Below are 27,966 nucleotides of genomic sequence, written 5' to 3'. Positions count from 1 at the left end.
AAGCGTGAACCACCATGCCTGGCCTCTGGCTTTCTTTTTATTCAAGTTTTACCTCAAATGTACCTCTTCACAAACTTTCCCCAACCACTCAGAAGGACCGGCTGCCGCCTCCCCCAGTTCATCACATCACCATTTCATTGCTGTCACAGTACACATCAGTATCTGAAATATTGTTTGAACCTTTTCCTCCCTAACCTTCCCAGAATGTGACCCGGCAGCAGGACCGTGTCTGTCTTGCTCTCTGCTGTATCCAAGGTCCCGGGGACAGCTCCTAGGAGGTACCCAGTAAATGTTTTTCAATAAAAAAAACTTCCAGTTTCCATATTATTTTAGTCTTAGGGCTAAAGATAATATTCCAAAAAAAGTGAGGATTTGTGTTTTCCTTTGTATATATAGTGCAATAAAATCTTATTTTGCTTTCTCATATTTTCCTGATAGGGAAATGAGGATTGATGAAAGTAGAAAAATAAATTAGAACAATAGCACCGAAGCAGAATAACATCTAATGTCTCACTCTCTCTAGCAGGCAGACATCACCACCATTCATCCACAGAACTTCGTATTAATATTATCTCAAACATGCTGTGCACCCATCAAGCGGTAACTCCCTGTTCCCTCCTCCCCTAGCCCCTGCCAACCACTGTTCTTTGTCTCTGAATTTGACTTTAGATCCCTCACAGAAGTGGGATCACATATTTGTCCTTTTGTGTCTGGCTTATTACAGTTACATAATGTTTTCAAGGTTCATCCATAGCGTAGCATGTATCAGAATTTCATTCTCTTTTAGGGCAGAACGATACTCCTTTGTATGGATACATTACACTTTGTTCATTATGTGTTAATGGATATCTGGGCTGTTTCCACCTTTTGCCTATTGTGAATAACGCTGCCATCAACCTGGGTGTGAAAATATCTGTCTAATCCTTGCTTTCAATTCTTTTGGCTATATGCCTAGAACGTAATTATTTTTAATGTTATTCAATACTGGGGGTGGGGGAGGGGAGTGTCTTGGGTCTTTCTAGAGGCGGTGCATGCCTAGAGGCTCTCTGTGCAGAAGGGCAGCCCCAAGCTTACAAGACACTTGTCTCAGGCCTCTACACAACCCCAGCAAAGAGAAATAAACTCAAAGCAAGCAAACCCTGCATTCCACTCACAAATCACACCTACTGAATTTCTAATATAAAGGCAAAACAAAATGTAAAAATAACTTTTTATTAAAAGTTAAAAACATATTCAAAGTTTACACATGCAAATAGATAACTCCACCATAATAAGGACTTCTAAGATCAATGACAAGCAGATACAAACTGGTCTGGAAAACATGCATCAGCCACCTAACCTCCCCTAAGTTCCTATACTCAGGGTTAGCCTGCTCACTGGGAGGGAAACCACACACTTACCAGAATGTTCCTGCTGCTGTCATTGCCCCCAAGGACTGGCCTGACAGAGGAACAGCCCTTGCCTAAGTGGGATGGAAAGAACAGTTCTAGGGCTCTCTGCTTCATCCCAGCAACAAACCAGGACTGGAAAGAACCCCCCGCTGCACCCCCAAGCAGAGTCCACCCAAGCAAGCAACTTGTTAAGCTGGGCTTTCCAGCAGTTCTCAACTGCTGAGCAACTTCATTTTTTGAAAGCTCCCCAGATGGTTGTGATGCTCAGGAGGAGGAAAACCATAGCAGCCATTTCTTGCTCAACTCCTACCTTCTTAGAAGTCTCCCTTGTTCAGGAGTTCGAGAGCAGCCTGACCAACATGGTGAAACCCCGTCTCTACTGAAAATCTCTATTAACTGGACGTGGTGGCGCACGCGTGCCTGTAATCCCAGCTACTCAGGAGGCTGAGGCAGGAGAACTGCTTGAACCCAGGAGGCAGAGGTTGCAGTGAGCCAAGATCGCACCACTGCACTCCAGCATGGGCGACAGAGCGAGACTCTGTCTCAAAAAAAAAAAAAAAAAGAGACGTCTCCCGTGTTCAGATTTAAAACATTTGGCATGCCTGACACACTTCTTGACTTTTGAAAGTTCTGACATATGGATGCTTTGTTTTTACCACTGATTTATGAAGAGTTAAAAAAAATGCAGCACCCAGATTTCATTAAAAAATTTATTTTCATATAAAAGTGCCAAAATATCCACCAATGTCATAATCTATCTCAATAACCAGTTTACACTAGTAATCAAAACACAAGCCTCTTTATTCACATTGTTTAAAAATCCAATAATTTTCACACATTCCCACAGTAACTTGAGTCTCTAGACAGTGGGAAATTTGCATTCCTATTTGCTGTGGTAGTCCATATGTCCAGGTTCATATAGGCGCGAAATGGGTTGAACCCTGGGTAGTATTCCTTGCACACGACCGCTTGGTTTTCCATGTGGGTTGAATGTTCCGTGGTGGGGTTGATGGGGCAGCAATTTTCATACACATCGCTTTGCGGGGCCCAGATGGAACCAAAAAGTCCAGACATTGGAGACAAGCTTCGGGTGCTTGTGAGGTAGGGCTGAAGTATAAATGAGGAAGGAAAAATAAGTTAAAAAAAAAAAAAAAAAAGCCTTAGAAAGGTGAATACACATCAGCGAATACTACAATGGTATCAAGTTACTTGGGAGTTATTAGACTACTCTCAATTTAAATCTGGGTTGCTTTAACTCCATTTTTTCTCAAAGGCAGGATTGTGAAATCCTCCTCTAATGGAATGAACTTATTCGCAACCCGGGGAAGAACCCACAGGCCAAATACCCTTTATCTGGAAAAAAACAAAAACAAGTGTCAAGCGGATGTGAAAGGAGAAGCCATCGGGCTTCTGAGCAGGGAGGGTGTGCTCACAGGCAGGGAGCTCTGGGACCCTGACCACCCACTGACCTTCCTGGGACTTTCATCTCAATTCAGTGAAGTAAAGATCAGTGAGTCCACATAAAAACAGCTGTGTCGCACAGAGGGCTGGCCCATGTTCAGTTTTATCTACAAAGGAGCATTGCTTGGTGTGTTTGCGGATGTTTTTTCATTTGGGGTGGCCAGAATGTCAATGTCTGCAAGACCCCACCCATCTGATTATTGCATGTCAGTTTCCTTCACAGGGCGGCCAGCCCTGGCTTCTGTGATCTAAAAGAAGCAAGCCAGGCTTTGGCTGGTCCAAACCCAATGCTAAAGCTAGTTGAGACCAGGATTAAGGAAGCACTGGAAACAATTCAGAGCCGCCCAGGGGTTCACAGCACAGGATGGGCAACACTGACCGGAGAGCTGATGAAACTGGCATGTCCCCAGGCAGCAGGCATGTTGGGTGGGGTGCTCCAGGTAGACTGAGAGTTGTGATCAATAAAGTCTGTCTGAACATCTGCAGGACAGGGGAAGCCATTGGCATAGTTCATGTTTTCTACAAAGAATGGGAGAATATCATCATAGGTAAACATTTTCATTGAGAACTGAATTCTCACTCTCAGTCAAAAAAGCTTTCAAGGCCTCACTATGCTGACAAGTTACAGACATAAATACTTGGTCCGTGTGGACCAGGAGAGTCGTTGCAACATCATTGTCAAGATTAAAACTGTTCATCAGACACACAACCTGGGAAGCCCTCAATGTGGAAGGTCTTCCTCCTGGCTTGTTTTTCTCTATTTGATCACTTGATGGGAATCTTTCTATTACACAAAATACATTAAACTACTACTAGAGATCTAAATAGGGCCAAGGTTCTTGCCAGTCTTTAAAATGTTTTTATTACCTGTCATGCCAACCTTAGCCAGCTACACATATATCATATGGGCTGATACAGCAATCTAAAACCAAGGACTCCTCAGATATCATTAAGAACATAATGAACACAGACCCTCACAATCATAAGAACATTCCCAAAGCACCCCCTTGTGGTTAGCATGGAGCAATGCATGTATCAAAATCTAAAAAAGAATGATACATCCCTTCCCTGAAAGGGCGGCTCTAGTATAAGAAACCATGATCCGGCCAGGCGCGGTGGCTCACGCTTGTAATCCCAGCACTTTGGGAGGCCGAGGTGGGCGATCACGAGGTCAGGAGATCGAGACCACGGTGAAACCCCGTCTCTACTAAAAATACAAAAAATTATCCGGGAGTGTTGGCGGGCGCCTGTAGTCCCAGCTACTCGGAGAGGCTGAGGCAGGAGAGTGGCGTGAATCCGGGAGGCAGAGCTTGCAGTGAGCCGAGATCGCGCCACTGCACTCCAGCCTGGGCGACAGAGCGAGACTCCGTCTCAAAAAAAAAAAAAAAAAAAAAAAAGAAACCATGATCCAACAGTAGTGCACAATAGAGCATTTTCCAGTTGACCAGGGAAATCCCATAGCTCTCATTTTTTTATTATTACAGATGCTTGAGCCCAAGCATCTGCAATTTTCCACAATTTCCCCTTCAAGCTCCTTTCCTTCCTTCTGCAGCACCACCCAAGGGCAGAGAAGTTAAGGACATAATAGGAAGCAGGCCAATGTTTCTATTTCACATGGGACTTGACTGCCTAAAAAGAACAAGAAGCAGCTAAAGCCCCAGCCTCCCAATGGATAACCAAAAATGTTACATCTACATGGATCCAAATGACCTAGTTCTACCTACCTGGAAGGACTAAATGGATTAGGGTTATTTTTGAAGCCCCCAGACACCCAAAATTGAGGGCTTTTTGAGGGTCATATAAAATTATATATGGCATCAGTGCACAACTGGATCCACATGAAGCCATTCGGCAGCTACTGCAAGCTCATTCTCAAAGTCTGCTCGCTGTTAAAAGGATTCTTCTTAGTCCACACACTTCCTGCTTTGACCTTCTAAGAATAAAAGAATGGCATTAGGATTGTCTGAAGAGCCCTTACCTTCTGGAAAGGCATTGTAATCGTTCAATTCCAATGGACAGTATGCGCTGGAAAACTGGCCTTCGCATGTTGCACTCCAATCAATGAAACTGCCACAAAAAACAAGCGGTCTAATCAGAAACAGGATGTCAAGACATCAAGTAAAGAAAATGGAAAAGGACTTTACTGCCTAGCATTCTAATCACTGTGAATCCCCCAATTTTGGAAAATAAAAGATGTACTTTCTCAAGTCACAGAATCAAAGGCTTACTAAATGCTGATCACTAATGACATGCCATCTGCAGGATGGACGGCTGGACTAGGAGCACACTTATTTTTAACTATGCTTGTTAAGTCTAACTAGAGACAGAATAGAGAGCCGTGGCTTTATCAGCACTGTGAAAGAACAGCTGGAATACCTTTAAGTGTCTTTGTGCACGTCTGAAGGACTTAAACATGTTCTATTAAAAACGTCCACTCAGAGCAAGACCTGCATTCATCTTAGAGAAGTCATAACTACAGAGACTATACTTCATTATACTTTGATCCCTATTGCAACCTAGATTCTTATTATAGAAATGAGGTAGGAAATACTGTTGTAATAAGCTGAACCAAGAAAACCGTCAAATGGATTCTGTGATTAAATATCTAACATTTTCTTAAGACTCCCTAATTGAATGACATATTAATGTCAAATAGCAAATTTGAGAAACTGCCATTGTGTAACTATTTTTCAATACTCAAATTATTTGATCTTTTAAAACTTTAAATTTGGGCCAGGTGTAGTGGCTCATGCCTATAATACCAGCACTTTGGGAGGTCAAGGCAGGAGGATAGCTTGAGACCAAGAGTTCAAGACCAGCCTAGGCAACAAAGAAAGATCCTATCTCTACAAAAAAAAAAATAAAAATTAAAAATTAGCCCAGCACAGTGGCACACACCTGTAGTCCTAGTTACTTGAGAGGCTGAGGCAGGAGAATCACTTGAACCCAGGAGTTCAAGGCTGCAGTGAGCTATAATTGCACCACTGCGCTCCAGCCTGGGTGACAGAGCAAGACTCTGTCTCTAAAAAATAAACAAACAAATAAATACAATGTTAAATGTGTTCAAGAATAATGCCACAGAAAAATGAACAGCTTTGCTCTACCAGGAGTTAGGAATTATGAGTGTTTTTTTTCAAATCTGCCTCTAATATATGAAAAAATGGTCTTTTCAATTTTTTAAAAATAATGACACTATCACCAGCTTTATTTCTTTTATTTCATGTTTCTCTCAAGGCCTGGTTTAGTCCCAATGCAACTCTAAAAGGCAGAAGGAAACACACAGCTAAAGTACACCGAGGAAAAAGCCTAGCCCTTATTTTTGTAAGGAAACCCTAAGAAACTGAACTCAAATTCCAACTGCAAGGCCTTAGACTAAGCAAGGCACCAATCAGAGAGGTGAAGCTGTACCTATTATGAACCGGGGCCGGCTCCTGAATCACACAAGGCATGCCGTTCTCCAGGGTGCAGTTTAAGCTGCTTGTCACACACACCGGCGGAGTGGGCCACAGGTCTCCAGGTGAGTAAAGACCTACGGAAGAGAACAAGGCCTGAGTCCACCCTATCCTCACCTGGCCCTCATCCTACCCTTCCTGCACCTGCTCTTCCCTCCAGAAAACACATGCTGACTGACTCCTTTCGGGATATGATTTCAGGATATAATTCTGAAATACAGCATATTGTTTGGACCGTTTCTCCAGATGGTGTCCGATTGTCTCTTGACCTGGATGACAAGATGAGACTCACATAACAAATATTTGAGGAACTACTTTCTGCAAGGCCCCATTAGAGATACTGAGGATACGGCAGTGAACAAGCTACATTCAAGTGAGCAAAGATAAACAACAGTCAAAGTGTAGCATGGCAGATAATGTACGTGCCATGATGGCAAATACAGCTTTTTTTTTTTTGCGGGGGGGATGGTCTCACTCTGTCGCCCAGGCTGGAGTGCAGTGGTGGCATCTTGGCTCACTGCAACCTCTACCTCCCAGGTTCAAGTGATTCTCATGCCTCAGCCTCCCACGTAACTGGGACTATAGGCACACACCGCCATGCCCAGCTAATTTTTGTATTTTTAGTAGAGATAGGGTTTCACCATGTTAGTCAGGCTGGTCTCAAACTCCTGGCCCCAACTGATCCGCCCGCCTCGGCCTCCCAAAGTGTTGGGATTACAGGCGTGAGCCACCACGCTTGGCCAAATACAATGATTTAAGATAGGATGGTCAAAGGCCTCACTGAGAAAACAGCTCCTCAAAGACGTGATTGACGTGAGGAAGTGAGCCCAGTGGGTACAGGGAAGCACATTCCAGGCAGCAGAAACAGTACCACAAATGCCCTGAAGCAAGGTGTGCCTGGGGAGTTCAAACAGCAAGGATACCAGTGTAGCCAGGAAGGAGAGGGGAAAGCGGAAGAGTAGGGGATGAGGCTATAGAGAGTGGATTGGGAGCAGAGAAGACAGAGCCTGTGGGCCCCTTGAAGAATTCAGGCATTTACTTTGAAGCTACTGGCAGGTTTTGAGCAGAGTGACTTCTTGGACACAAGTCTCTAGGGATCTCTCCCATTTCTGCCAGAGGCACTGGCAACCTTTCTCCTGGACTATCTTTTCATAGATGTTTGCTAAGCAAAAGCCTTGGAACACATAGTGTCTCTTTCTGGAGCAAAGGGCAGGCATGCTTTTTGCCTATTATAAAAGCTTTGGGGTTTTAAAGCTCAGGGTTCTTCTCCTGTAGCACAACCCACTGTGTGTGGCATCCATCTAGGGCTGAGTCACCCCCATATTAGATATTAGATATTCTGTGATTAAATATCCCCATGGGGCTCAGGGGAACTCATGCAAAGAGGCTGGTGCTCATGCAGTGGGCTTGCCCCAGCTATATTTCAGCTTTATGTGGAAAAATGGCAGCTACCCCTCTAGGGAAACTTTATCCCCCACTCTGCACCTGAAGTGAAGTTGCTGGCTCAGTGGGCCCTCAATTCCCAGGGGCTCCCTTAAATGCCTGGGCCTGGCTCGCTGATGGCTGGGTCAGGCTGAAATCAGACAGCATCTACTGCGAGGCTGCAGCTGTCCCACCTCAATGCCCACCATGCATAACTGAAAAGGAACACAGCCATTTTCATCAGTGGGCAGAACCCAAAGTAGTTCTCACAGCTCTGGCTAATTCTGCCCTGATGAACCTTGCTAGGTGTAAACAACTCTTAGGCTATTGCCAATGGCTTAGGTGCTTGGTCTGCCACTTGGGAAGCAACAGATGGGCAGATTAAAGACATTGTTCTCTGGGACTCTGAAATGTGAAAATGGATCTTGGCTTCTGATTAAACCTCACAGCCACTCAAGATAGAGGTCCTTGGTAAGGGTATGTTCTCCACGGAGACCAGATGGAATCAAGATACTGATCAGGTCTGCACCACCCAGGCTGCCATTGTTGTTGCCTGGGTGCATCATTGCCCCAGACACGGCAACACCTCCAGCATCACACAACAGGCACAAAGTAGGCTTCCTGGAAGGATAACTGGTTCATGCACATCCTATGGGCAGTAATCACTAGGAGGGAGCTACCCAGTTAGAAACGGCTGGTATGGAATTTGCTGATATTAGCTGAAGTGCTCAAAGACAGCACCTGGTCCCTGGAAGGCATTTGGATCAGCCTCAACTCACTGGCCGTCGTTGTTACATACAGATGACAGAATGGCTCCAGATGTTCTCCTTGCAGGCCAAGGTGCAGTCTATGCAATCACTAACACATCCTGCTGTACCTGGAGTAATGCCTCTGGCCAAGTGGAGAGATCAATACAGAAACTTAAAGAGAAAGCCATCTGGCTCTCTAAGGTAGACCCTGGTGGTCTGTGGGATTTGTTCGGCTTGTTGGGTCTGAGACAGGGGCATGGCTAAGGTCAATACTGCAAAGTGGCCTCATCCTGCTGCGTAGGCTCCTGTGGACAGCCGCTGTTAATAAATGTATGAGACAGACAAAGCAGATTTGGTTCCACCTTCCCTAGGTCTGATTAAGAATTGCTTATGGAATGATGTACGCATGTGAAAATCTACCAGAAGCCAAGGCTACATAGAAATAAGGGGTGTGTATGTTGTGAGACAGTTCTCCCTGGGTCTTTCAGGTTTCTGTGCTTCTTACGAGAAGCAGCACTGGCTCCTTTATTCTGACCTATCTTTCCCTGGGTATTTGTTACGCAAAGTCTCAGAAGGAAGAGTGTCTCCCTTTGGGGCAAGGCACAAGTTTGCTTCAAGTCCAGCACAATAGAGTGAATGTCTCCTGCATATACATTTGGGAGTTGTCTGGGTCAAAGAAAGACTCAGACCTTTGAAAGCGGATGCGATCACCAAGAAAGTGTGCACAGACAGAGAAGAGTAGAGCACCACAGCCTGCTCTCTGGAGGGCTCCAGGGTCATGAGGTGGAGAGATGGGGAGAAGCTGGGTCAGGAACCTAAGGTCTACCAGCCAGAACAGAACGTCTAGTGTCTGTCACAGGTCAATATGGGGACTGAAAAGACTTAACCAAGCACTCAGCAATGTGCAAATCACCAGGGACCCCGACAGCACAGTTTCAAAAGAGCAATGGTGGCAAAAGCCAGATTACAGGGGTTTCCAGGGAGGACAGGAGGAGAGGAATTTGAATGGGCAACTCAGATAATTCTTCTGAGGAGTCTCCTAACGACAGGGGCAGAGAAACAGAGCAGCCACTGAAGAAGGCAGTCAAGAGAGAGCTTTGGCTATTGTTGAATTTCTAATGACAGGAGTATTATAGTAGATTTGTGTGCTGATGAGAATGACCCATTAGAGAAAAACTGATGATGCAGGAGGGAAATCTGCAGTAACCCTTGGAGAGAAGGGTTGCACTGACAATTCTTCAGGCTGCAACAGGAGAGAGGCAGAGAATGGCATGACATGGTGGGCAGGTGGAGAGGGCAGTGGGAGCTTGCTGAAGGCCTCTAACCACTTCTCTCTCTTCCAGTAAAGCAAGAAGCAAGATCAAGTAAAAGAATGAGGCAGGAGGCATTGGAACTGTGGTGACAGAGGGGCAGGGCGGGAGGACACAGGCACTATGTGAAGTGGGTGGTGGGGAATCCACAGAGGCAGCTGGCATGGGGAATGCTGCTCTCCAGCTTCACTGGCCTGCACAGGAGCAGGTGGAGCAGGTGGGGCACTGGGCAAAACCATGGCTGGGGCTTTGCAATAAAGCAATAAAGGGAGAGGAGTCGGGGAAATGACTGTAACAATGGATCAAGCCATTTCAGCTGGGCAGGAAGGAAATCACAGCTGTGAGGGAGGTGAGGGAGTACAAAGGTGATGGGCCCACGGCTTTGCAGGCAACAGAATGCAGACAAGATGTACTCTGTCAGTGGGGCCAAGGTAAAGGCACTTGAAGTACACACACAAACCTGGGTTAGAACACCAAAACGCACGTAAATCTCCAATTGCCAGCAAAGCAGAATGGCACATGCCGAAGGGTAGATGCTCTGACAGTTTTTATTTTTCCACACCATTAAAATCCTACCTTTCTCTCACAGAAAAAAAGGCAGTACCATCTAAACTGCCCCCACATCTTGCCTGTGCAAACTATGGATTATTTAATTTTAGGTTTTTTTAATTGAAAACACTTATTTTACTGGACTAGTCACTAGATTCACTATTTCTGTTGATAACTGGACAAGTCCAAAATTTATCCAAGGAACAACATAAAGTATTTCACTTTCAAGGGTTAAAATTCTCCAACGTGCAGAGCAGCTTTTAAATCCAGTGTTAAATTCTATGACCAGAAGCAAGTATGTGTATTAAAGACACAGAGAATAAAAATCAGGTTTATCCTGCCACAATTCCCGACCCACGTTAGGCAAGAAAGAAGCCCTAGAATCAAACAGGAAAGAAAAGACAAAGACAGGCAGAAGAGGAGGAAAAGAGAAGAAAAATGAGGGAGGACTGGAGTTCACCTCCCATCAGAGCCCCCAGGCAGGAGAGGTTTCCTTCCCACCCATTCCTACTTCCATGCACCCCGGCAACTGCCTTCCCCGCAGGCAGAAGGTCTCAGCACTGATGTCTGAGCAAGGCAGGTCCGCAAGGCTGCTGAGGCTGAATTAATAGGCTTCTAAGACAAAGTGAGTTGGGGAGGAAGGGAAGCAGGCCAGAGAAAGTGGTAAGCAGGTGAGGTGCTGCACCCTCAGCCTAGGTACACTCCCCAATCAGCCTCCTTCCCTTGGGCCACGCATCTACCTTCTGTCCTTTTCTGTCATCTCTGACTAGGGAAGGTGAACTAAACGCATCAAGAGTCTGCTGTGAGGGGCCTGGGATTATTCCAGGACATAGGGCATCTGTGCCTCAGCTGTAGGGAGGGGGCTCAGTATTGATGCACAAGGTCAGCTGGGGCCCCGATGATGCCCGTCCACAGAGTAGGTGCCTTCCTGATGTATGAACGTGTGGCTTGGAGAAGGGGCTGGTGGGGAAACGGCCCTGTCCCACCCCGCCTGCTCTGTCTTCTCAAACTCATCAGCCAGAAATACAGATAGCACAGAACCCTCGGCTGATGTCTGCAGCAAGAGGGATGCATCTCACCTTTATCTTCTTCAACACCTGTAGGCCCGGCAGGAAGGCTGGGACAGGAAGGCTCTGCGTATTGTGGGAGACTATTCACGGTCCTGTGGGGAAGAGGGCAAAGGAGGAACGACTCATTTTGTCTGCACAAGGAAATACTGATATTGTATAACCACGTCTGATTGAGTTTTCACTCAACTGAAGTCTGCCCCAAGAAACATACAGCTATGAAGGATGTAAAGTTACACAGCCAGAAAAGAATTGAGGAATATTAAATTCCCAAATCTAGCAAAGTCTTGTCACAACCAACAAAAAAAAAAATTAACTAACATAACTATGAGGTAACCTGTGGTTTTAAATCTACCCATCAGGTAGATTTTCAGACAGGTAGCCCCCTGTCTGTATTTCCAGGTAGTTCACCTTCCCTAGTCAGAGATGACAGGCAAGGACAGAAGGTAGATGCGTGGCCCAAGGGAAGGAGGCTGACTGGGGAGTGTGCCTAGGCTAGCAGTTAGCAGCAATTCTTACTCCTTTGTTGACAACCTACCCCCAATAAACCCATGAAGAGCTTTCCTGTGCACTAGTCAAGTTTCCTTCCTCACAGACTCACCCACTTAACTGCATCCTCTGTCTTCTTACCAAGAGCGAGGCACCTAAGAAACCAAGTTCATTTCGAACTCTCCTCCTTCTTACCCACCCTCCTCTTCTCTCACTCAATAAAACATACTTGTTTATTTTGTCCAGTGCTGCAGAAATCATCATAGGGCAGAACTGGAAACATGTATCTACTAGGTTCTTGCAAAATTTCCTCAATTATCAATGCTCAATTTCAAGGCCTAGCAAAGGGTAAATGATTCCCATCTTTATAATAACTACTGCTTCCTCCTTCTACATTCAGAAATAAGGTGTTCTTTTCTGAGACAGGATCTCGCTCTGCTACCCAGGCTAGAGTATAGTGGTGTGATCATAGCTCATTGCAGCCTCCATCTCCTGGGATCAAGTGATCCTCCCACCTTAGCCTCAGCGAGTAGCTGGAAATACAGGCGTGCAACCACTATGCCTAATTGAAAAAGAAAAAAAAAAATTCTTTTTAGAGATGGGGTTTATGTTACCCAGACTGGTCTTGAACTCCTGGACTCAAGAGATCCTCCCACCCTGGCCTCCCAAAGTGCTAGGATTACAGGTGTGAACCACCATGGCTGGCCTCAGAAATTAGGTATTTTCTAATGTGGCTACCTGTCTGAAAAAAACAACGATACCTGAGCCTCTCCCACATGAACCATGTTTACTTGCACCACTCCTGAATTATTAATAAAATCAGATTTTACTTTCCTGCATCTTTAAAAAGTTTTCATATTTTAACCTGCAGAACCAAGTACAAAGAAGAAACACTTTAATTGGTAGAAAAAGCAGTACACGAAACATACTGTAAAAGCTGGAAAATAAAAAACTTACATGGGATTGCAGATGTTATGAGAAAGATTCAAGGAGATGGGAGCTTCAGAAGGAAAATCATTTTGTGAAACACTGTCTCCTGCATTGAAAGAAACACATTATCACAAGTTTTAAAAAGTACACGTCAACTGTATATTCAGTATTAAAATGCATAGGTTATTAATATCATTAACGCATGACTGATTTTTCACTTTAAACTGATATTCTCACATTTAATTTTTAATTAAACATTAAACATGAATCGTGAAATTATACTACAATTATGAACATTTAGGTATATTTCTTTACAATCTCTTTTTGTTGTTGTTGTTGTTTTGTTTTGTTTTTTTTCTTTTGAGACAGAGTCTCACTCTGTCGCCCAGGCTTGGCATAATGGTGCGATCTCGGCTCGCTGCAACTTCCACCTCCCGGGTTCAATCGATTCTCCTGCCTCAGCTTCCCGAGTAGCTGGGATTACAGCCATGCACCACCATGCCCAGCTAATTTTTGTATTTTTAATAGAGATGAGGTTTCGCCATGTTGGCCAAGGTGGTCTTGAACTCCTGACCTCAGGTGATCCACCCGCCTCGGCCTCCCAAAGTTCTTTACAATCTCCTTTATGTGTGTGTATATGTATAAAATTGGAATCATATTTCACATATACATTGTCTTTTGTTTTTTTATGCCATTTATTAAACTAGGGACATTTTCCTGCTATTATAATAACCTTCAAACACAACTTAAAGACTGCATACTATGCTACGGTACAGCAATACCATTAATAATTTTCATCATTCTACTAATGTTAGCCTTTCCCTCAAGCAAAAGACACACTTGTAGTTTTTCTTAACTAATGTACCCCCCTTTTTTTTGTTGTTGAGACAGTCTCGCTTTGTCACCCAGGCTGGAGTGCAGCGGCAATCTCGGCTCACTGCAATCTCCGCCTCCTACCTCAGCCTCCCAGTGGCTGTAACTACAGGTGCTCGTCACCACGCCCAGCTGATTTTTGAACTTTTAGTAGAGATGGGGTTTTGCTATGTTGGCCAGCTAGTCTTGAACTCCTGACCTCAAGTGATCTGTCTGCTTGGACCTCCCAAAGTGCTGGGATTGCAGGTGTGAGCCACCGCGCCTAGCCTCCATTTTTAAAATCCCACACTGGAATCATCAGGCAAACCTTCAGTCTTCTGTGGTAGATGCACATGCACAGAACGTATCAGTGCTGTGAACATTTTATGGGGGGCCATTAAGACAACAATGTCTAAAAAGGCTGAGTGAGACAAGACAGGGAAAACTGAAAACGTGGAGAACTGCTGAGTGGAGTCGCATACATGCGGGCACTTCTAGGTTTTCACAGCTGCTACTGTACTAGTCTCTCAGACAAGACTTTAAGGTCTCACTGCTGGTGGGAGAGAGAAGAAATAGTACAGCTTGAAGGCTGCTGACGGAAATTCTCTATGGCTTGTGTTCATCGCGTAGAACAGCCCATGAGGAGAATAGGAGATGAGGTGGGAAGTGCACTGGGATTTAGGGGAAGAAGCCTAAATTAGGTTCAAGCCTGAACTACTGACTGCATGGTGTCAAAGGATCCGGGCATCCTCTCTGAGGCTGAGTCTTCAGATGACAGTGAGAACAGGGACACCTGCCCTGCCCTTCTCACGGGGTGTGTGGGCACGCGTGAGCATGCTTGACAAATGCAAGGTGCCATACAAACAGGAACTGCACAATCTCACCACCCTTTCTTTTTGCTAAAGTTAAAAGTTTACTATGTTGAAAACAACAGTTAAAAGGAATGGAACTACATCTTCATATAGATGTAAAGGTAAAAATAACAATGGTGAGTGGGCCGGGCGCTGTGGCTCACGCCTGTAATCCCAGCACTTTGGGAGGCCAAGGCAGGCAGATCACTTGAGGCCAGGAGTTAGAGACGAGCCTGGGCAACACGATGAAACCCCGTCTCTACTAACAATACAAAAATTAGACGGGCGTGGTGGCACGTGCCTGTAACCTCAGCTACTCGGGAGGCTGAGGCACGAGAATCACTTAAAACCGAGAGGCGGAGGTTGCAGTGAGCCGAGATCCCACCACTGCACTCCAGCCCGGGCGACAGAGCAACTCCCTCTCAAAAAAAAAAATAATAATTAAAAAAAAAAAAAACCTGAGCGAAAAGAGCAAGACGCAGAAGTCTACACTGAAGTATGATTTCATTTATGTAAGTTAAAGACTAACAGTCAATATTTTGTTGATGGATATATGAAAATGTGTAAAATTTAAAATGGACTAAAAGTACCCAGACCAAATTCATGACAGTAAACAGTGATTCTCTTGGGAAGTGAGAAGTGAACAGATGACTTAAAAAAAAAAAAGCAAATATGGTAAAATTAAGAGTTGTTAGTTCTGGGTAACTGAAACACAGATGCTTCTTTGACCTCTCCTACATCATTAACTTTCTCAAACTTTCTCAAAAATAAAGGACAGCCAATGTTCACAGCAGCATTATTCGAACAAACCAAAAGGTGAAAGTTATCACCCAAGTGTCTGTACATACAATGGAGTATTACCCAGCAATAAAAGGGAAGGAAATGCTGACACATGCTACAATGTTTTTGAACACTGAAGACATTATGCTAACTGAAATGATCCAGTCACAAAAAGAAAACCATACTGTGCGATTCCACTCATGTAAGATACCCAGAGTAAGCAAATTTATAGACACAGAAAGTAGAAGAGGGGTGAGCAGGGGTTACAGGGAGGGAGCCATGCAGAGCTACTGTTTCATGGGTACAGCATTTCAGTTTTGCAAGATAAAAAATTCTGGAGATGGACAGTTGTGATGGTTGCGCAATGTGATGCACTCGGTGCCATAGAAGTCCACACCTAAGAAACATCACAGTGGTAAACGCTGTGTCATTAAGAATGTACAAATGACAAACTGAATGCAGAAGTTCTCTGAACTATTTCCAAGACAGACACTAATAAACAATGATGATGATTACGACAAGGATGGAGGGAAGGAGGAGGGAGGAAAGAAAAAGAAAGTGAGTGAAGTCCAAAGCAAAGGTCAAGGCCACTGTCCCATCTGTCCTCTGCACTCCTGAAGGCAGATCGAGACTGTGTGGACTGGGTACGTGGGAGGGCAGAGGGAAGGGCCACTGAGAGTGTGCCTGGGGCTCTGCTCAGGACTCACCGGCCGGCAGGAAGTGCTGGGCGTCCACCATGGGCTTCTTATCCCCGTCGGAGCTGCTGGTGCTGCTCCAGCTCCCCCAGCTGCCCCGGCTGGCACGCACGCTGCCAGAGGAGCTCCCACAGTCGGAGCTGGAATCGGAGCAGAACTTGTCCACACATTTCTTCTCAGGCTTCTGGTAGTAACCCTCTGGAGGAAGAGTGAGAGGAGTCATGTTTCTCTGAAACAACTATCAACCTCATGCATTTCTAACAGGAGAGAGGCGACAGGAGGAGGAGGGCCAGGTTCACCTTCAGCTACCTCTGCTCATCTAGCAAGAAAGGAGGAGTTCATGGAAACTAATGGCTGCACTTTGAGAAGTAATAGGGGACGGGCTGTCTACTCTGCCTATGGCAGGAGCAATTAGGGGCTAAGAGGGCCAACATCAACTATATAAGCATGATCTACTAATGATTCTAGAAATAACAAATAACTTATATCAAGAAGACTGAGGCTACTATTGCACCGGAGATTCATAGGTGATTTTCCCCCTCTCTTTTAATAAGATATCCACTAAGAGTTTCAAAATATTGATATGTGGATGGGAAGACTCTTCAGTAAGACCAAAAGCAACACACGTGTATCAAGGGAATGAAAAAGAGAGGGTAGAGACGGAAACCAGCTAAGTGTGCTGGCCTGTGTCGGGACATGGGGCATGTGACTGGAGAAAGTGGGTGTTGGTTGGGAGGGTTACAACCCCCACCACCCCATACCCCACATGTACTGCCCTAGCCCCCACTATCCTGTATCAGACCCTGGACTCAGCACTGGGTGTCCCTCTACCACTCCCAGGGACACTGCCCAGCAGGCCTTGGGTGGGGCAGCAGCCTGGCTCTGCAGAACTGCTGGATTCAAGTACAGGGGTAACACTATCTCACTTGGCTACTCCCCCCTTTCACCAAAGGGGACCTGTCTGCAGCAAGCAAGCATCGTTCCTTCAGAAATACACCTGAGGATAGTTACGACCGGCCAGACTGGAGGGCTGGGGGGCAGCACTAGAGGCCTACTGAGACTCAACTGAACCTTAGTTTTCTGGTCTCACCCTGAAAGCTTTCCACTGGGGCTTTAGTTATTAGCTAAGTTGCCTGTGGAGATAAAATCATTGAGGTGTCATTTCTCTTATTAGATACTTCATTGAGGAAATAAAAATTCCCACAGAAGCACCATTTGTAGCTCCGTATCATTACATACCTGCCTCTCTCTGGGCAGCAGGTAAACTGCTTGCAATTTCGGCATCTGCTTTACAAATCTCCCTAGTGCTTTCCTGTATACACCAGCTTCTTACGTTGATGTCACTGCTCAACTCAGACCTCTCAAAGTCACTGCACACAAGCTTCAGGTCACTCTGTTCAGGAGGCCTGGAAAAGCCACACACACACACACAAAAAACCACATCTGTATTTTATCATGTACACATGCAGACTTCCTTTCCATGAGACTTACTAGAGGTGAAAATATGAATCTGGGACAATAGGAGTCCTCCTCACTTTGGGTCTGGTAGAAGAGTATGATGAGCAGAAAGGGATACCAATAAGAAGAAGATTTTGTCAGGGAAATTAAGTGTCTCAAAGAAGCAAGGTTTCCAAGGCAGAGTGCCATACTGCCTGGGTTCGAATTCTGGATCTGTCCCTTACCAGCTTGTCAAACCACATAGTGTGTGGGTACCTCACTTCCTGCAGCTGTAAAAACCTACCTTCTGCAGGACTGAAGCAAGGGTGACCTGAGGGGTAACTATTCTGTTTCATTATTATGACCCCAGATAGCGCAGGTGGGTCAGTGGCTGAACAGGGAACAGCAGAGGCCTGCCTGTGCCCCACGGTTTTCTCTAGTTCCTGCTCCACAAATGCCCCTGCCTCTCATAAGCAGAAAGAAGGTCTCCACACGGAGGGATGGCTTATGCTTTTCCCCTAAAAACTACCATATCTGTTAGCATTTTATAAAGGAAAGATATAAAATGGTCACTTTCAGGTATTTTTAACAAAATAAAAACATAATAGGAAAATGTTAATTTTACAAATGTATTTTAATCTTAAGATATAAACATCTACACTCTCATATTATCGGTATCTAATATCACCGAAATAAGTTTAAAAGTTAATAGCCAAATGCAAAATTATAAAGTGAAAAATAGATCAAAATATTACAGATAGTAAGAATTACGCACCTTGAGACTGGAGCAACACCCCTTTTCTTGTTCTTTCTACATGTTCGACTTTTACTCCAATTTAAATTTTGTAAATTTCCTTCTCTTTTCTCCTGAAGCTTTTTCTTCCTATAAGGATCTTCTTGCTAAAGAAGAGAAAGTAAATGTTTAATGGTTTAAACTAAATATGAATAAGGACATGTTTAAACGTCTGAAGACCAACTCCATCTGAATTCAGAATGTCCCAGTGCTGTTGAAAACTGAGAAGTGTGTTTCTCAGCCTCTAGTTTGTTTTCATTTCCCCTCTTGCTCTACTTCCCTCAAGCTCCACAGAAAAAGAAGAAAAAAGAATTGTTGCCTATAAAATTCCTAAGAGGCTAAAAAGGAAAAACATCTGCTAGCAATTTATGACCAGCTTGCTGTTAACTTTGCAACAATAAATCCTCCAACCTTGACCTGTTAATTTGGTATGTGCAACTCACATAAATTACTGTACTATGAAGAAAAATTGGGTAAAAATTCGACTTAGGATCAAGTTGTGTCTTTACGTTTTTGTTTATAGACGAACGAACTTTAGGAGAACAGCCAAATCTCTATAGAATGCTCCAAACTAGTGTAAGCTTCTTGGGTAAATAGGCAAGAATATGCTTGATGTTTTAAAAATGTGGTTCTGAAAAGCATCAGCATGAGATGCATAAACATTATATATATATATATATATATATATATATATATGTATTAAATAAGTATAGTTTCCTCAGTTGGAGCCTTTTCCTCTTTTCAATGTCAGGTATGGTCTATTAACAGACCCAGCGGGAGAGGGATTCCCTTTGCCCTTTCAAACTATGAAGTAGCTCAAGTCTTTAACATATTCTAAAACTTATTATTCCCCTTCCTTCCACATGTTTCCTCTTAAAGCAGAGACACTCTCAGTGGGTAGGCAGTGGTGGGAGCTCACACACTGAGACCCAAGGGCTTAAAAGACACATCTCTTCAGTGTGTTAGGTCCTTTCAGGAGGAAGATATATCTTCTCCAGGCACCTCAGAGAGGCAAATCCCCTAGATCCAGAAGAGTCCCCTTCCTACTGACTGAAGGATTCACGCTTCATGGAAAGCAAAGATTGGCTCATTTTACCTTCTCTTTCAGAAGGTTGGCCCAGCAATCAGAGCAGGAATTGTGAAGTTGAAACATACACTCAACTAACACGAGTAACTTGGAAGGAGAGAAAGAAAAGGTTTTAGGTAACCTGCAATACCTACAAGTTCTATGTCTGAGATATTAGAACCCTTATGCATCTATTAAAGCAATGTGCACACCACAGTAAATAAAAACTAGAAGCGAAATGGGATTTTTAACTGTGTAGGCAGTGGGATTATGACATTTTTTATTTCTCCTTTATACACCTTTGTTTCCCCCAGTAAGTATGGATTAACCTTTTTCTGATTCTGAAGGTATTTTAAAAACCTGAGAAGTTAAACATACAAAGCCCTATTGTACAGGACCTTATGCTAATTGCTTAAGTTTGAAGTTAAACTGAAGGACATGCAGACTCCGGATTTAATGTTAAACAGACATGCACCACATTTCTTCATGTATTGTTCCTTTGTGTATTTCTAACTTGGTGGGGAGGTTTCCCACCCCCGTCCACTCAAGGGCCAACAAAGGCTTGTCAACACAGCAAGTACTTGAGCCTATCCATCCCTCCAGGGTCAGGTACAAATAAAAAATCAGTCTCTCAGTGGGGTCTGAGACAGCATGAGCTGGTAAGCAGTCACTGATACTTGGCTGCCTTTCTCAAATCCATCTGGTTGGAACTGTCATCCTGTGCAAGCAAAAGGGTGAGTACATTCAGGACTACTGAGAGGCGGGACTCGGTGACCAGAAGCATCAAAGAGTTCTCCGTGAGTATGACAAAGAAAAGGGGAATGCAGGACAAGCTAGATTCAGAGGCGTGAGACGTATCCCAGAAAGAGTGGCAGGGAGCACCTTCTGAAGCACTGGGCAGTGAGGAGGAATGTGGCTGAGAGAGAACAGGCCTGCAACGGAGACAGCAGGTGGAAAAGGGAGGGAAATTGAGCCAGAGCACACAGCAACAGACTTGTCAAGAAATCCGCGGAAGAGTAAAGCACCACCTGGCTGCTTTCTGGTACAGAGGATCCCAGAGAGAGGAGGACAGGACTAACCAGGAAACTGAAGAGTCACATGGAACGGCAATTAGGAGCACATCTCGGAGGCTAAACTGCCTAGTTTCAATCTCGTGCCTTGATTACCAGCTGTGTAACCTTGGGCAAGTTACTTAGCCTCCCTGCCTCAGTTTCCCGAGTCATCCTCAAAGCATTGTGTGGACTAAATTACCTAGCATCTCATAAGCCATTTAAATGAGACTTAGTTATTGTCATCGTTATTATTGGGTTATTTGGAGGTTTTTTTGGTGGGGTTTTTTTTTTTTTTTTTTTTGAGACAGGGTCTTGCTCTGTTGCTCAGGCTAGAGTGCACTGAGGCAATCATTGTTCACTGCTGCCTCAACCTCCCAGGCTCAAGCAACCGCCTACCTCAGCCTCCTGAGTAGCTGACACTACAGGCAAGTGCCACCATGCCCAGCTATTTATTTTATTTTTTTATTTTCTGCAGAGATGGGGTCTTGCTGTGTTGCCCAGACTGGTCTTGAACTCCTGGGCTCAAGAGATTCTCCTGCGTCGGCTGAACTATTGGAACTAGTTACGTTTGCTGATCTTTCTGATAGAGGTGATGATTTAACAGATGGCAGTGTGGAGAAAGAGTTCCTAAGCTTTACTAAAAGCAAAGAAGAAATTGAACAAGAGAAATCACAAACTTACTGCACAAAGCCATTCTTAAAGCCACTGTGTATAAATAAAATCAAATAAGCAATAACTAAGTTTGCTTAGTTTCTTAGCAAACTAAGAAAAAACTCTGACATACGATATTTGATACAGTTGATATCTTTAACACAGAAAGTGCTCTTACAGAGAATAAAATATTCAAAAGAAAAATGGGCAAAGGACATGAAATACAAATTCATGAAAGAAATATAAAAGCAAAAAAAAAAAAAAAAACCAGGAAGAGCTCGTCCAAAATATTTCATCATAAAATAATGTTTTTAGAAAAGGTGAATTATAGACTACCTTGTGTCTCCTCTTTCCATTTTGGTTTTAGAAAACACAAATGTGTTTATGATGCACAAGCACTAGGAAATGGCTGGGAAAGCAGGATCCTGTTCACTGTGTCTGCCTCTGAAGTGTGGAAGCAGAACTAGGTTAAACTTTTACCTCTACATTTCCAGAATTTCTTTTCAGTGGTAGCATTTTGGATGGATAGTTTTTTGTGTGTTTTTCAGCCTTCTACAAAAAATGAAGGAAAATGCTCACCTTTCCATAGTAAGAAAACCAAAACACAACTGCTAACCTATCACACTAAGATTTTGCAAACAATTTTTGCCGCACAGAGAATGAAAGTAGCATTCTCAGAAATGACATGTGAACAAATCGGTACCAACTTTCTGGAAAGCAATCTGTCAGCACACATAGGAACTTTACACAGTTGATCCCTGTCTTAGTCCGTTTTCATGCTGCTGATAAAGACATAACTGAGACTGGGCAATTTACAAAAGAAAGGTTTACTGGACTCACAGTTCCATGTGGCTAGGGGAGGCCTCACAATCATGGCAGAAGGTGAAAGGCAGGTCTCACATGGCAGCAGACAAGAGAAGGGAGCTTGCGCAGGGAAACTTCCGTTTTTAAAATCATCAGATCTCGTGAGACTTACTATCATGAGAACAGCACAGGAAAATCCCACCCCCATAATTCAACCACCTCCCATAGGGTTCCTCTCATGACATGGGGGAATTGTAGGAGTTACAACTCAAGATGAGATTTGGGTAGGGACACATCCAAACCATATCAATACCCTTTCATTCTATTTTTTGACATCTATAACAAAGACTTACCAGGTACACAGGTAAGAGGAACAAAATTGTTCATCACAGACTTATTTATGAAAGCAAAAAGTTGGAAACAATCTTAATGTCCAACTGCAGGAGAATGGTTTAAATTACGGCACAGTTAAATGATGAAATGTTATGTAACCACTGAAAACAAAGCTCCCTATTTAATTTTTATAGAAAATTTAGTTATAATCTTATGGCAAAGCTACAGACAATAATAATTATCTTAACTATTTTAAGATAATAGTTTTTAAAAATCTGCATAGAAAAGAATAAAAAATGTTAAAAATGGTTTATTCTGGATAGATCTTTTTCTACCTTATTCTTTATGCTTCTATAATAATCATGAATTACTTTTCTAAGGGAAAAAAGTCTGCTTAAAAGAAAATAAAAAGCCAAAGCTAGGGTTAAAATTTAGTTTGTGGATTCCAAACCTGGGCTTCAACCTTCCTTGCCAATAAATCCAGAGGAATGTTCCACATGTATTATATAGACAGATGTATACAATTTTGTAAGCTGCAAAATTAGGCTCTAAGAATGTGCAAGAAAAACAAACACTGGGCACTGCACTTGGGAATGTACTTATTGAGAATGATTTTCACCAAATGAACAATGAAATGGAAAGTGTTAATACACTCACAGGATTTTAAAGAACAGTTCTACAAAACAAGGAGTGAGTTACAGAGACAGGAAAGAAATGACAAACCACTGCCCCCAAATCTGCACCAGAGAATCCACCTTGGTTGACTTGGTTGGGAATAACCTTGGGCCACAAACTACAGCCTATGCCATCCACATCCCTCAGATGGGCATGTCTCCTGTGAACCGAATGCCACCATTAGATGCAGATGTCTGTCCTACACAGGTTTACAGACCAAACAAGGAGGGAAGGTCTTATACAACCACAGAGATCGACAGCAAGAACCGCTTTGAGCTCTAGGGACAGAGGTAAACAGCAAGACCCATGCCCTCAGGGATCTAATGGTAAAGACACACAGAGAAGAAAATAACTTGAAGAAATTAAGAAAACTGCCATAACCAAGGGCACAACTAAGCCTAGCACAGACAGCCAGGAAGACTTCAGTGCTGGGAGGAGAGTTTGAAATAGGCGATGGCACCCACGCATGTGGCAGGTGGAGGCCAGTAGCAGCACCATTATTCCTTAGGGCCATCTTAGGTTGAAGGGACCTTGGGATAATCCATTCCAGCCTCTCCTCCCAGCACACAAGGCTATGTATCTGCTGGAGTCAGTGCATGGCAGCATCAGTTTCTATTTCATTGCAGGGCAACAGGTAAGACTCCAAAGCTCATATCAAAAGGATGTTTTTTTTTTTTTTGAGATGGAGTCTCGCTCTGTCACCCAGGCTGGAGTGCAGTGGCGCGATCTCGGCTCACTGCAAGCTCCGCCTCCCGGGTTCACGCCATTCTCCTGCCTCAGCCTCTCCGAGTAGCTGGGACTACAGGCGCCCGCCACCACACCCGGCTAATTTTTTTTTTTTTTGTATTTTTAGTAGAGACGGGGTTTCACTGTGGTCTCGATCTCCTGACCTCGTGATCTGCCTGCCTCGGCCTCCCAAAGTGCTGGGATTACAAGTGTGAGCCACCGCGCCCGGCCTCAAAAGGATGTTAAGTTCAACTCCTAACTCATTCATTCCCACCTATCCCAAATTCAATGACTATTTCTGTTCCTGAAAGTGTGCCCTACCCTCACACCTTTAGGCCTAGCTTTTTGTATACTTGCTATACCTGCACCCTCAGCCAGTCTGCAAATTCAACACTGCCTCCTCCCCAAAGTTTGAACTCGAGGCCCTCGTCTTTTCTCTGTGCATACCTCACAGACTCCATGTCCAACCATCACATGGGTAACCCCCAAATCTCAAGCTCCAGGCCTAACTTGCTGCCGAAGCTCTAGTTCCCCACCTCCAGCCAAGTTAATACTCAAGTACACTACACATCTCACTTCAATGTTCAGCCATCCCTTTCTGTTGGTAGCAATCATTATTATACCTATCACTTTGAGACTTACTGCTTGTCAATACTTTGTAAGTGCTGCCATTCTAAAGCAATTCTCATATTAGCCCATTTAATCTTCACAACTCTTTGAGGTAGGTATACAATTATCATCCTTATTTTGCAGATGGAGAAAAATGCAATGTTAAGTAACTAACCGAATATTATAGAATGAATACATGATGATGCAGATTCAAACCCAGAAGAAGCCTGGCTGTAAAGTGCATGCTCTTAACATGATAACAACGTTGCTTTGACAGACATAAAAATGAGCTCATCACCTCCATCAGAATTCCCCATTCTAGTCACCCAGGCTTGGAACCTTGGAGCTATCTTCGGTAAATGGCAATGTGAAAAAATGACTCCTCTCCTGTATGCATTTAGTGCTAAGAAGTCCTGATGGTTTTCTCTTCTAAAATGTCTCTTACCTACTTTCCTATCCTTTACTCCTGCTTAAATGTAAGCCTTGATTACATCATAACAAAGAGTAACAGCCCCTTTGTTAGAAAAGAGCTGGTATCCATTTCTTCCCTCTCAAACTCAATTTCCAAAACATTGAGAATGATCTTCCAATAATGTCTTATATTCACATTCATTCAAGCATTTATTCAACTACACTGGTTCTACATAACAGGCATCCTGACAGTCTTTATAAAACTGAACTGAACAATATCCAATTATTACCTTCAGGAAGATCACAGCCCACAGGTTGCTTTCAATTTGTTAACCACTGTCCACCCCCCCCGCCCCCCACCAACTCAGAAACCTTCAATAGCTCCCCAAAATCTGCAGAAAGGTCCCAAAGCAGTAATCCTCAGGCCAAATCCTCCAAAACAACTTTTTGTTTGGACAAATATGCTTTTAACAAATTTGATTCTCAAATTCCTTAGCTGGCAACAATTCTTCAGTTCTCTACAGATACCACCACCTTCCTATTGCTTTCACTTAGCCTATGTCACCATTTGTGCTTCCCATCAAGACCTAGGGAAGAAAGTCTGAACTTTCAATCAGCATTCAATGGCCTTCCGACCTAGGAGGACTCTGACCTCTCCCTCCCATTACTTCCCCAAAGGTAGCTTCTTCCCAGTCAGATGGCTCTGACTGCACCCAATTATGCCTCAATGGTTCCTCCACCTGCGGGGCTCAGGGCTGCCCGCTGCCCATCTTCCCTTCTCTGTTCTTCCACATGCTACCTGCACAAGTTTCCACCTCCTCTGGGAGCTTTCCACGGCACCCTGGCCTACACAGACTTTTCAATCTCTGAAGTCCCCTCTACTATGAATCTTGGTGTTTGGTTACACAGAAACCTCTTGTCTTTCCAAACAGACTGTAAATTCGTAGTTCGGACTGCTTGCAACATACTTATATCATTTCCACTTTATTTGAATCAAAAAATTCATGTTTGTTATAAAGTTTTAATAAAAGAGAAGAAAATAAAGAAGGAAAAAGAAATAATACAAAATCCCACTACTCAGCAATAACTAGGGTCTCCCATTAATTATTTTGCAAACCTCATTTGTGAGTATTTTTCTATGAGCCTACACACATGAAAGAATGGCAGTACAGATGATGGGAATAATTTATAACACTAGGAATATATATAATTTTTAACTAAAAATGTAAGGGTCAATTTTATATGAATTTAACATAAGAAAAATAAACCAAAGTAGAACCAAGGGAACTGTCACGTTTCAAATAATTATTTCTTCAAGACATGCAATATTAATTCCTTAAAGATCTCTCTAAGGTTAAGAAAAAGACTGTAAAAATATTTTCTTAAGTTATCACCCTTTTAAACTACACGTTTCATGTTTTCATAGTACTGGCCCTCTACTGAGATTAAGATTAAAATTTATTTTCACCTACCTCTCAATCCCACCTCCTGGTTTTTGCAGATTATATTACTATTTTTACTTGTTAAAATTTCAATTTTCCAGTCTGTTCTGTGGATATAATTGCCAAATTTTTAAGTCTTCGTTCTGGATACAAAATGGATTGAAACTTCAACAAGAGACCTCTATTATGCCTTCTTCCATCTGAGTGTTTATTTGTACTTCTATCTTGCTTGGCTAAATTTCATTAACTTGATTTTACAAGAACAGCTTATGATTTCATTTGTATTTAAGGATGTCTGCCTGCTGCCTTTGTACTTGAGTATTAACTTGGCTGGATGCAATATTCTTTGTTTATATTTCCATTCTCTAAATGATACTGCTCCACTGTTTCCTGGTGTTAGATGTTCCTATCGAAAAGTCTGAGGCAAGCTTAAGTTTGTACTTCTTGATTTTTCTGTCTTTGCACAACTCTTCATGTTTGAAGTTCAGTTAATTTAACTAAGTGCCTACGCCCATTATGATGTATCAATTTTTCCTGTTGTACACATTGTGCCCTTTTGATCTACAAATTTAGTTCTTCCCTCATATCAGGAAAATTTTCTCCTATTATATCATGAATACTTTTCTCATCTTTTAGACAGAAGATGATAACAGATACGGGGACAAAGACAGACAAAAAGCAATACAACTCAGCAAGAGTATGCCCTAAAATATAGATGTTCAGTAATAATGGATAGAAGGAATATGTTAGTCAAGTTCTACTCTGCCATCGTTACCTAGGAATGACCCATTTGCTTAAGAACAGATTCTCTTCAGAGTAAAAGCTATCTGGTTTCTCTAAAAATTACTATAGTAACATCTATATAATTAGAAGGCAAATAAAATTCTCTAAACACACACACATCAAACTCACCAGTTATTAATATGGATTCAAATGCAGTGAAACATATGAAATATACATATTCACTTAATACAAAGTCCTAAAAATGGATTTTGTTCTTTTTAATAGGCAAGAAAAAAAAATACAGACCTCTACGAAAAGTATGTCCTGTTTCTCAGAACACATGTCTTCTATAGATGTTTTGTGAATCTTCTTTTCTGAAGAAGGCTTTGTGTCCACCTTCTTCAAAGTTTCACAATGATCTACTTCATTCTTGACAGGTACTTGCTGGTTATTCCCTTTAATAAACAAAAACAATTCAATTTCTAGCTAATAGTTTCCACTCACATTCCCCATCTTCTTTCCTACACCAAACATCTAATTTGACTTCATTAATTTATTATGAAGTTAAATTAAATTTAGCACTGTTTTTAACATCCATGATGCTCTAGAAATTTATTTTGTTCATAGATGAAAGTATACTTATATTAAGAGTTCTACAAAAAGTCTTTAAAAGAGGTCAAGGAAAAAAGTTAGGGGGAGGGGGGACACCAATATTCACAGCATCATTATTCATAATAACCAGAAGGTGGGAAAATGCCAAGTGTCCACTGACGGATAAATGGATAAACAAAATATGGTATATACATACAACAGAATACCATTCAGCATGACTCATTGCACAACAATGTGAAATACTTAAGACTACTGAACTGTATGGTTAAGATGGTCAAGATGTTTGTTTTTTTTTTTTTTTTTCAAAAAAGGAATGAAAGTCTGGCACATGCTACAACATGGATGAACCTTGAAGACATCATGCTAAGTGAATTTAGCCAGATATGAAAGGACAAATGTTTTATGATTCCACCCATGAGGGACCTAGAGTAATCGAATTCATAGAGACAGAAAGCAGACTGGTGGTTACCAGGGGCTGGGGACAGGAGATAATGGGTATTTATTATGTAATGGGTGCAGATTTACTGTCTGAGATGATTAAAACTTCTGGAAGTGGAAAAGGATATGGACAGTGGTGATGGTTGCACAACAATGTAAATGTACTTAACGCCACTGCATTTGATAATTTAAAATG

The 27,966-nt window shown here is 42.9% G+C and overlaps 1 protein-coding gene across 9 annotated transcripts in view; it reads right to left on the bottom strand.

Moving 5' to 3' along the window:
* Positions 1-2,087: 2,087 nt before the first annotated feature.
* The window catches only part of TMEM131L (transmembrane 131 like), a 171,502-nt gene continuing 145,623 nt past the window's right edge, over positions 2,088-27,966 (bottom strand). For 8 of the 9 annotated variants that reach the window (XM_055276159.2, XM_063638290.1, XM_055276160.2 and 5 more), the window contains 10 exons: positions 27,027-27,175; positions 18,211-18,335; positions 17,238-17,404; positions 16,011-16,196; positions 12,848-12,926; positions 11,414-11,496; positions 6,261-6,381; positions 4,831-4,919; positions 3,232-3,371; positions 2,088-2,498 (listed from right to left, as the gene is read on the bottom strand). In XM_055276159.2, the coding sequence (XP_055132134.1) occupies positions 2,223-2,498; positions 3,232-3,371; positions 4,831-4,919; positions 6,261-6,381; positions 11,414-11,496; positions 12,848-12,926; positions 16,011-16,196; positions 17,238-17,404; positions 18,211-18,335; positions 27,027-27,175 (1,415 nt within the window). In that variant the 3' untranslated portion in view covers positions 2,088-2,222. Of the gene's footprint in view, positions 2,499-3,231; positions 3,372-4,830; positions 4,920-6,260; positions 6,382-11,413; positions 11,497-12,847; positions 12,927-16,010; positions 16,197-17,237; positions 17,405-18,210; positions 18,336-27,026; positions 27,176-27,966 lie in introns of those variants that run through there. The other variant, XM_055276164.2, reaches the window with a different exon arrangement.

Source organism: Symphalangus syndactylus, chromosome 4 (assembly GCF_028878055.3).
Source record: "Symphalangus syndactylus isolate Jambi chromosome 4, NHGRI_mSymSyn1-v2.1_pri, whole genome shotgun sequence".
Classification (NCBI taxonomy): Eukaryota; Metazoa; Chordata; class Mammalia; order Primates; family Hylobatidae; genus Symphalangus; species Symphalangus syndactylus.
The sequence above is the reverse complement of the archived record's forward strand: the minus strand, read 5'-3'. Positions and strand labels throughout refer to the sequence as shown.